At 53.3% G+C, this 10,864-nt stretch overlaps 2 protein-coding genes across 2 annotated transcripts; one reads left to right on the forward strand and one right to left on the reverse strand.

Annotated features, from left to right (window-relative positions):
- Positions 1 to 2,656: 2,656 nt before the first annotated feature.
- PHYSODRAFT_286687 (hypothetical protein) lies at positions 2,657 to 2,905 on the reverse strand (the record flags this gene model as incomplete). Its single annotated transcript, XM_009532895.1, has 1 exon — positions 2,657 to 2,905. The coding sequence occupies one exon, from the start codon at positions 2,903 to 2,905 to the stop codon at positions 2,657 to 2,659; it is 249 nt and encodes an 82-aa protein (XP_009531190.1).
- Positions 2,906 to 3,641: 736 nt separating this feature from the next.
- PHYSODRAFT_335497 (hypothetical protein) lies at positions 3,642 to 5,619 on the forward strand (the record flags this gene model as incomplete). The annotated part of the gene is made up of 4 exons (XM_009532896.1): positions 3,642 to 4,022; positions 4,274 to 4,393; positions 5,289 to 5,454; positions 5,534 to 5,619. The coding sequence occupies 4 exons, from the start codon at positions 3,642 to 3,644 to the stop codon at positions 5,617 to 5,619; spliced, it is 753 nt and encodes a 250-aa protein (XP_009531191.1).
- Positions 5,620 to 10,864: the final 5,245 nt, after the last annotated feature.

The following is a 10,864-nucleotide window of genomic DNA, read 5'->3' on the forward strand; positions in this document are numbered from 1 at the left end:
TATTCTAGACGAGAATGGCAAGCCGATCCATGCTAGCAGCGCGAAGATCCCAAAGAACAAGCGTGAAATGGAGCGTTCAAAGTACCGTGAGTTTTGGATGCAAGCTGATCTGGAGGAGATTGGTGCATTGAGGGCGAAGGGTGTCATCATGGAGATGCCTAAAGAGGATGTACCGGAGGGGGCCAAGCCTCTGAACACTCATTGGGTGCGTTCTCTGAAGACAGATCGACAGGGCTATGTCATCCGGTTCAAGTCCCGGATTGTGGCGTTTGGCAACCACCAAAGACCTGGAGTGGACTTTGTGGAGACCTTTGCCCCCGTTGCTCGCATGTCCGCCTTTCGGATGCTGGTGGCTCTTGCAGCGGTGCTGCATCTACAATTGTACGGTGGTGATATTAACACCGCATACCTCAATGCACTGCTCGCGATCCGCCAGTACCTAAAGTCGATCGAAGGCTTTCCGTGTGAGATCAATGGACACGTTTACGTGGTTCTAAAAGCATTGTATGGTTTACGGCAATCGGGCCGAGATTGGAACTCGGAGCTGAGCCGCTGGTTTCTGGGCCATGGCTATCAGCGCTCGCTGACTGAGCCCTGCCTCTACTACCGCTTTGAGGGTGAAGTGGTCGTGTTGGTCCTCGTGTATGTGGATGACATCACCGTCGCAACCAACTGCGAAGAGATCAAGTGTAAGCTGTTTGAGGAGCTCGACAAGGCCTATGGGTTGAAGGACCAGGGTCGACTGAGTGAATATCTGGGCATCGAGGTTGAGCAGACCCCCGGCGCCGAGACACTGCGCCAGGTCAAGTACGCGCGTGATGTGCTAGAGACGTTTGGGTATAATAACGCCCATGCACTATGGAAACCAACGTGCGACTTGGGCCTCTGAGTGACAACGAGGAGACGGACACGAGTTTCGAGTACCGCAAGGCGATAGGTATGCTCATGTGTCTGGCTGGCTACAGGTACGCTCCCAGACTTGGCGTACACCGTGGGCCAGTTGAGTCGCTTCGTGAGCAAGCCCTCCAACAAGCATGTGGGTGTGTTAAAACGCGTGTTCCGGTATCTGGCTGGTACTGTTGACTATGGTATAACTTACGATCGCACGCAAGCTGTGCCGGACAGCGTGATGTTGGATGGCTACTGTGACAGCGACTGGGCTAACGACCCAGCCTCACGCAAGAGCACAGCAGGATTTGTATTTACGTTGGCTGGAGGTGCTGTATCGTGGATGTCACGCCGCCAGTCAATCGTGGCTCTCTCAACGGCCGAGGCCGAGTATGTGGCTGCTTGTGAGGCTGCTATGGAGGCTGTTGCTGCGAGCAATATCCTGCAGGAGGTGCTACCTCAGCGGAATGTGCAACTGAAGCTTGGTATTGACAACCAGGCTGCCCATGTTTTGGCGACCAAAGCTACCTACATTCGCCGCACCAGACACATCGAACTTCAATGGCATTTTGTGCGTGAGCAAGTGGAGAAGGGCACGATCTATCTGCACAAAGTGAAAGGTGCCGCGAATCCGGCTGATGCATTTACGAAGCCGCTGGACAAGCAGCGACTGAAAGACCTGCTGTGGCTCGTAGGTGTGAGTGGTGCCAAGTGATGAACTAACCCGCCTCAAGAAGTGCATTCCGGAAGTCGAAGCTTGAGCTTTGAAGGAGGCGTGTTGGAATGCGTATTGCAGGCTGTCTTCAACTGCATTGAAGTTCAAGATGAAGGCCTTGGGACCCTGCGAGCCTGGATAAGAGCAGCAGCGCTGTGAAGTATAGTGAAACTAAGTATGTAGGGTCTATGTATGAGAAGCTGCTGAAGCCTGCTTAAGTAGTTGACGGGGGCTGCAGCACTAACAGTCGATTTACTTTCTCTTTCATCTTTCTCCCCCGAGTGTTGGCTGGTGGCCATACGGATCGAGTGCGACTTCTAACAGGATTTGCTGCAGTGCGCGATGCTAGGGAGGCATTAGCTGACGAAACAGCAGGATACACCATACATCGTCGCGATGAGCAAGACAATCGCAGTGTCAACTCCCAAGACTGGGAAGGAGAGAATCACCACAACCGAAGTCAGTAAGACCAGTGATGAAAAAAATCGGGCTAATTGTGCATAAAGCAAAGAAAATAAGTCATTCGATGTATTCACATTTTCACCAATAAATACAATTCGGGACCCGGGCGAGGGGGAGGGGGTTCGACCTGTACATGTTGAATTACGGGAGCTCGAGCTAATGAAGGTAAATATACTTCGAAGTAGTTCTACATGTAGATGAAGCTCGATGAGTAGATAACATGTATTCACAAAAAAAGAATCGACCTGTATGATGACGCTTGACCACCCCCACTAACCTTTCACATTTAAACCGCACAGCTCAGTAATCAGTTGACGGCACGCACTACTCTGACGACAAAGTTTCCTTCCTCTTCGATTGTACGCATGTGGTTTTCCAGCTTAAAGCTAACACGTTTCACATTCTGAGGGTGTTTCGCCTTTATGGCTGACACAGGGCTCTTCTTGTACACATTCAGGTACTTAAACAGCAGCTTGACCTCGGGCGGGTGGTACCTGTCCACATTAAGTTGCTCCCGGATGCCCCCCCATGGTTTGCTTGTCCCACTTCCGGTACAGTTTAAGTTTAAACTTGTCGTTCTTCATGGCTTTCTTAATGGCATTTCTCGAGAGGCAGACCATCCAAACCGACCAGTTTCTTCAGCGCGCTGCCGAAACTTCGCTCTTCATCGCCAGCACCGTCCTTGTTCTTGTGACTCCGCAAGAATCGGCTGGCGTTGTCGTCTTCCAGAGCAGCCTTGCCGGACTGGGATGACTTTGTCTGGTCAATGCCTGCTGATACCCCACCACAAAGGGCGAGCAGTACGACTACTACCAGCAGCAGAACGTAACTTCGATGCATTCGCGGCTCTTGGACTGAACTCACCGCACGTGTGCTTGTCCGCAGGAAGGAAAATGAGAGGGGTCCAATCAGCGTAACTGTAAATTGGAGAGGTCGTCATTACGACCCTCTTGGAATGTTTGAAACAAACACATTTTCGTGGCTGAAGCAGATCCTACACGACCGATTGTACCCGTGTCCAATCTCCCAATTTACTCGCGAATATAAGCTCCCTGGACGATTTGACATAAAGTAAAAAAAACTAAACTGAAAGTAATGAAAAACGTGGTTCGCTATTTCTTGGACAAAATACGATCGACCTCAAGAAATACCGACATTTACAATGTAATAGATGGCGTTTAATGGTATCATCCGAGAGGGCATCTAAACATTGCTGGGAGCACGAACAGAGACAAACTCACTTAGCTGGTTAAATAAAATCACTGTTTCTCGCTGCAATGTGCAGTTGCCGCAGGTCAAGCACATTTTTGGTGTGTGCACTCCCTGCGCATAACGGTGGAACGACTGTAACGCCAAGAAAAATGGTGTTTACGGTATAAATATGTACGTGATTTATTGGTCCCGGAGAGCCAGCATACATGTACAACTATGTATTTAATACATTGTATTATACAAGGATGTTTACGGAATATACATGTACATTTTGCACGGTAAACTGGAAGTGAATCTGCCAGTCCTTACGGGGAAAACTTCAATGGTCCAGTAGTGAATTCGTCCGATACCACTAGCAAGCCCCATGAAGCTCTTAGTCGTTGCATTGGTCTGCATCACGCTGCTCTGCTCTGTTGTGGGCGCTACGATTATCCATGACCAAGTCAAGCCCTTCGCCCAACCCGTTCCGGTCACGATATCCGAGAAGGCAGCGGTCAAGTACAAGCCACAGCTTTTTACCTATGATCGGTGCGAATCGTTTCCAGCCGTGAACGCTGCGGGTGAAGTCACTGGCGGTCTCAAGGGAACGAAAGGAAAGAAAGGTTGCGAGAAAGCACCTCGGGGCTCTCAGGTTTACGGCCGCTCTGGGTGGTATCAAGACAAATGGCCCATGATGTTTGCGTGGTACTTCCAGAAGAACGTTAAAGGGCACGCGTCAAAGAAGCGCCACGACTGGGCGAATATGGTGCTGTGGATCGACAATCCTGCTCTCGAAACGTCAAAGATTCTTGGCGCGTCGTTGTTACTGAACCACCTTACGAGAAGATGACCGAACTTCACCCGATGTTTTTCGCTGGCGCCGAGCAACACATTAATGGAACCGAACCTCCGCAATACTACCGTCGCCGTTATCAATCACCCCGATACATTTATTCGTATACGGCGGGCTCCAGCTTCACCACGAGAGTTACCCATTCGTTCGGATATCCTGAAAAGGGCTGGATCAAGTTGGAGGTTGCGTACGCAGACGGCAAGTCACAGGATCTCATCATGTGGGAGCAACTTACGGATGCAGCTCGCGAGTGTCTCAATTCGGCGGATTTCGAGGATACGAAGGTGCCTTTCAACGATAAAAACTTTCAGGAATCGCTGAAGCAAGCATATCCGTTTTAGGTCAGCGGTGGACTTGTGTCTAACTAGCCCCGCTCCAGCGGAAGTTATGGGCATTTCGGAACTGCTTCGGAACTGCTTCGCTTGACCACACCTGAGGTTTAGCAATGAAACTCAATAAATGACGGCCAATGACAGTTAGAATACTCCTATCCGATATTACCCATGAACTATAGCACTCCTTCTAGACCGTGGGAAAGCGAAACTTGTCACTAGCGCAAAATAGTGATGCAACTTCACTAAGAAGTTTGCGGGAGGATACACTAACTATTTTTACTGTAGCAAAATCAAGCAATTGCATAACTATGTTAAATTAATACTCACCGCTCTCCGTAATAAATCATAGTTCATCGATACTGAGTGTTACTGGCGCCAGTCTAACACTTAGGTAGCTCTTATGGTGAAAATGTAAACAATTCGGATTATTGTTCTTGGTTTCTAAGGCAGTATGCGTAACTAGTTTGAATATTTCCCACCCCGACTCGGTTGTGCAACACGGCTTGGAGTCTCAGCCCTCTCGGTCGAAGATGAGGTTGAGGAGATGGGGTCAATATGCGGGAGGAATCTTCGCCTTTGCTAGACGATCTCAGCACAATTCCAGCCGCCACGTTCACCGTTATTCCCGAGTCCCTGCCTGACATCGAGGTCGAGTATACGAATTCCAAGCTTGCACTAGCTGCCGATAACAAAAATCTGCTTGCCGAAGTCCCGGATCTATTGAAAGGTAAAACGCTGTCCTTAATTCTTAGACTTAGTTGTATTTTACGGTAAGCCTTTTGACTAATCGATATTCTCACCAATACAGTTGTAACAGGTACGGTACTCTGTACCGGGTGACGAGATCAGCGAGAAACAGCGAGCGAGCAGGACGACGAGATCTGCAGCACGGAGGGGACGACAATCGAGGGAGCGGGCGGTGGCGAGGTACGAGGGCCACACGTTCGGGATCTTGGGCACCAGTAGTCGCCTGGACGCGAACGAGAAGACGCGATCCAAGACGGAGAGCGGTGAGTGGCTGGATGCACGTGCTAGAGAGCGCAGTCAGCTTGAGACCGCTCAGTGAAGAACCTACCTCGCGGGCCACAGACGACGAGAAGACGAGTACTGGCGAGCACGAGCAGCCGGTGACGATGAGAGACGAGCGAGGAGTGATGACCTTCGCAGACGACTGAGCAAGGGGCCACCTTCGCGGGTTGTCGCCGACAACGAACGACTGACGAGTGGGTGAGGCGTGTAATGGGCCTACCTTGGCTCACTACTACGGCTTACACGTATGTGCACGTGTATGAGGAAGCGTAGGTTTCTTTTACTTGAGTTAAGTATACTCGAGATCCACGAGTATACTTTAAACAAGATAAAGACTCCAAGTAGCGGGTTTTGGTAAAAGATGAGAACTGCTATTTTTGTTTTATGTTTCTGACTTCCTCTAAAGGTAATATTCTAAGATAGGAATCTGCCAACGGCTGGTTGGCAGAATTCCAATGCTATGCATGTCGCTCATTGGCTAAAAGATGCTGCTCTCAGCCAATAGGAATCCTAAGTCTCTATGGACCACCCGTCGTGGTGGTCGTAAATGTATGTAGCCATTGGTGTACCTTACACCAAGGTCGAGGAAGTGTTCAAACCTCTAACAGACATCGCATCTGTTAGAGTAACAAGTGACTGTAGCCACTTGTGCGTGTAACCCCGTTACACCATCCCCCCGTCAAGGTCAGACGTGCCGGTCTCGGCACGTCAACCACCGTTGACCGTTTGGTCAATGCGTGACGTTTGAAGAGTGCGTGCTCGTTCCGTAACGAGCACGTCGAAGTTGAAGACCCCTGGCGCAGCAGCGGAGAACCTCTCTGCTGCTGATAGAGGACGATGGCTTCCGCCGAGTCTTCTGCTTCGGTTCAGTCGAGCTAGGTAGCTCGTGCTGCAGGTATAGCTTCAGCATTCCGATGTAGAACGTCGGATGGAGACGCATACTAGACGGTACGTCCATTGACAAGACTAATGAACCCTTCTCGAATTCATTAGTGTTGCCCCTGCCAACATTGTCTGCGTTCAGCTTCTGTCGGTCGACAGAAGCTGCAATAGCGTCTTGGACAAACCGAATGACGGCTTGTCTGCGCTGCACGAAGTTGATTGCGTTCGAGCTGAACGAGTTCAGCTCGTTTCCAGCAGAAGGCCCGGCCTCTGCGTTGGTCTTCGTGGTGTCTGTGCCCTGCACAGACACGCTCTTCTTCTTCTTCTTCTTGTCAGTGTCTGTGCCCCGCACAGACACGTTCATCGTGCGCTTGTCGGCGTCTGTACCCTGCACAGACGCGCGGTTCTTGGCTTTACTTCGTGTCGTTGCGGCTGACACTGTGCAAGTGTCAGCGGCATTCTGCGGCTGCTGCGTTGCAGTCGTAGATCCTCCCCCACTTAAGGAAGGAGCCACCATCCGGAGTAGACTCGGGAGGCGTGGGTGCCATTCACGTAGAACGGTGTATGCCCGGTCGAGGCATGTACCGAGTTGTTGATGGCGAACTCCGCCATCGGCAGGCACTCGCTCCAGTGTTGGAACGAGTGCGCGTAGCTCTTAAGCACGTCTACGAGCACGCGGTTCACGCGCTCGGTCTGCCCGTCTGTCTGCGGATGATCCGCAGTCGACGTCGAAAGTTGACTCCCAAGAAGTGTAAACACTTCTTGCCAAAGGTGTGCAGTGAAGCGCGGGTCTCGATCCGACACAATGTCGATCGGCATACCATGGTGTTTGAACACCATGTCAACGAACAGACGCGCCGTCTGCTTCGCAGTCACTTCAGTGGGTACCGCAGCAAGATGGTACATCTTGCTGAAGCGGTCAACAAAGACCACAACGCCCGTGTTCCCCTGGTTGTCCGGGGGAAGACCGAACACGAAGTCCAAAGACATGGACTGCCAACACTCCCGTGGAGTCGGTAGTGACTGCAAGGGAGCCTGCGCGAAGGGCGCAGGCTTCACACGTTGACAAACCTCGCAACCACGGACGTACTTGCGCACCCATTTATACTGGAGGGTCCAGTAGAAGTCTCGCGTGAGAAGAAGGTATGTCTTCTCACGGCCCGGATGCCCCGCAGTCGGTGCATCGTGATACTCGTACATGATCCTGCGCAGGTCATGGTCATTGGGCACGACAACGCGGTCCGCGTTGTCGTCGACTGCACTGTAGAGTAGTAACCCGTCGTGCACCCGATAACGGTGTGCACGAGCACGAAGATGCTTCGGCAGCTTCTGACGAGCTTTGTCAGAAGGCGCTGAGCCGTAGACCAGCAAGAGCTTCACGTCCGCGTCGTGCGCGTACGCGACCTTCACGTCGTCCAACAGTGACGACGTTGGGGTGCTCGATCGCATGGCGTCAATGGCATTGACGTCGGCATCGGTCGTGGCGTAGTCAGGTCGAAGCGAGAGCGCGTCGGCCGCCACATTGAGTCTTCCGGGTTTGTACTCAACCCGGAATTTATACTCTGCGAAGAATGAGAGCCATCTCGCCATCCGTTGCGAGATGTGCAGCGATTTCATAGCCGTCCGCAGCGACGCGTGGTCCGTATAGACCACGAACGGTTTGCTTCCGAGTAGATATACTCGGAACTTCGCGAGTGCGTACTTCATGGCAAGGAGCTCCTTGTCATCTACCGGGTAGTTGCTCTCAGCTGGCTTCAGCTGACGCGATTGGTAGTAGACGACACGATCACGGCCCTCGTGATCGTGCTGCATCAACGCGCATCCGATTGGGAAGTCGGATGCGTCACACACAACGTGGAATGGGCGATCTTGGTCAGCCACCGCCAAGATCGGCGCCTCAGTCAAGCCCCGCTTGATTGCATCGAAGGCCTGCTGACACTCAGCAGTCCAAACCCACTCGGCGGCCTTCTCCAGGAGCGGTGACAGCGGGCGTATCATGCCCGCGTAGTCCTTCACTACACAACACACAAGTACGTGGCCAAGCCAAGGAACTGCCGCAGTTCCTTGACGTTCGACGGCGTCGGCCACTCATTGATCACTCTGACCTTCTCAGAGTCAGGGCGGACACCGTTCTTCCCAACGAGACACCCGAGCACGGGTATCTCGCTCGCCCCGAAGATGTACTTCTTCAGGTTCGCATAGAGCTTGTGTTTGCGCATGAGCGCATGCAGCTTCCAGCGATGCACCTTGTGCATCTCAACATCGCTCATCCCGTCCGCAGCCCGGCTGTGGACGAACACATCATCGAAGTAGCTCAGTGCGAAGTCGCGTACCGAGCGCAACAAGTGCGTCACGCACCTGTTGAACGTCTCAGGGGCGTTCTTCAGACCCTGCGGCATCACTAGCCACTCCCAGAGCATGCCGCTCGGCGTGCTCACAGCCGTGAGAGGGATATCGCTCTCACGCATGAAGATCTGGTAGAACCCATCGCGCAGATCAAGAGCAATGTAGATAGTGCTCCTAGCCATCGAATCGATGATGACATCTTTGCGCGGTATCGGTGTCTGCGCCGGTATCGTCGCATCGTTCAGCTTGTTGTACGCATGAACCATGCGCCAGCCGCCCTGTGGCTTCTTGACACAGAACGTCGTAGCGCTGTGCGGGGACTTCGATTCCCGCACTTGTCCAGCTTTGCGACGACTTTCGAAGAAGTCGTCGATCGCCTTGACCTGCTCTCGCGGCAGTGGCCACTGCCGCGTGATACAGTACTTCGTCCCCGGCACGAGATCAGTCTCGTGCTGGATGTCCTTATCCTGCGGAAGCTCCGCTGGAATCTCTTCCGGAAGTACGTCCGCGTACTCCCGTAAGATCTCGTAGTAGGGACTCGTTTTCAACGAGTCCCAGCTCTGCTCTTCAAAGCGCTCCTTCTTCGTCTTCGCACTGAGAGTGTCCGAGCTCTCAGTGGTGGTCTCCATGAAGAACTGCCTCAGTTCTTCATTCTCGCTCCTCGTTCTCTCGGCGTCCGAGAGAATGCATATTTGCTCGATGCGTCCATCGTGCAAGTCACGCGCGAAGCGCTTCCAGCTCATGACTGGAAGGGAAGTCAACTCCGACATGTGCGTCGGAGGGTTAGCGAGAGTCATCTCCCTGTACCGGAACCCGGCACAGGTACGCGTCAAGACGTTCAACGTCTCGACGTCCGGCTTCTCAGCCTCCGTCTGCCCGGCAGACATTCCTTGTAACATCTCGGCCCCAGGCCGAGACTTGCGCAGCGACCTTCGCATGCGCCGTCTTCTTGTTTTGCGGAGCCCGGCTCCGCTTAGTTCTTGACCTCGTCCAGGCCCAGCCGTGGACGGGTGTTCTTCTTGTATACCGCCGGCGGGTACATCCCGCGGGCGAGCGACTTCAAGCCCGGCTTGGTCGTCCGGCGCTTCGTCGTGCAGCCCGGCTGCACGACAGCATGCAAGTTTTTCCGGTGCGGGACGTTTGCAACCGTCCGCACCGCCTGCAGCGTCGGCTCCCGGAGCCGACACGCCATCATCACCTCGACGCCTGTTATTGGCGGAGCCCTTCGTTACAAAGGGTGCGTCGACTCCCGGAGTCGACGCGAAACTTCTTTTCGCAGCGCCGGTTCCCGGAACCGTCGCGACTTTAGTACCTCGACGCCAACCATTGGCGGAGACCCCCATTACGGAGGGTGTGTCGGCTCCCCGAGCCGACGAATCAAATTCACCCAATCCATCGACTCCCGGAGTCGACGGCGTTTCGTCACTTTGGCTCTTATTATTGGCCAAGACTGATCCAATCAGATTCGCGTCAGCCTCCACGGCTGAGGCGTGTGACTCACCTGCGTCATCCGTGTCGGAGACCCTTCCTGATTCACTGAAAAGCGGGTGTCGATCTCCGAGATCAACACATTTTCTCCTTCAGCCGTCGGCGGCGACGCCGACGCTTGCTGCTCTTGCGCGCGTGCTCGCGCGCGCCCAGGGCGATCCGGGACAGCGGCATTAGACGCTGTCTCGAGTGGGGAGTCGAGCGCACCTGTCGGTGCGTGCGTAGCGGCAACAGGGCCATCGCTCACTGTTCCGCTGTCGCGACCGAAGCGCACGAGAGTGCGCTTCTCCCAATCGATGACCGGATCATGCCGTGCAAGCCACGGCATGCCCAATACAATGTCAAACTTATCGTCCAGATCCAGGACGATAAAGGTCTCGACAAACTCTTGATCTTCATACGTGAAGCGCACGCGTACCTTGCGCTTCTCGGTCTTCACGACGGCACCCGTTGCCAGTCGTACCTCCAGTATACTTCGAGGTATCTTTAAATCCTCGAAGTCAAGCCTTGATAGACTTCGCAGTCGAACAAAGTTGTTCGACGCGCCCGAATCAACTAAAGCACGAAGAGAGTTGCTCCCTCTCTTCGAAGACACGTTCAAGATGACAAGGTTCGGTTTGTCATCATGCATTTTTGCAGTGAGAAGGGTCCTCACTGGGGGCTGCAGTCCTCAGT

This window comes from Phytophthora sojae (assembly GCF_000149755.1).
Source record: "Phytophthora sojae unplaced genomic scaffold PHYSOscaffold_6, whole genome shotgun sequence".
Lineage (NCBI taxonomy): Eukaryota > Oomycota > Peronosporomycetes > Peronosporales > Peronosporaceae > Phytophthora > Phytophthora sojae.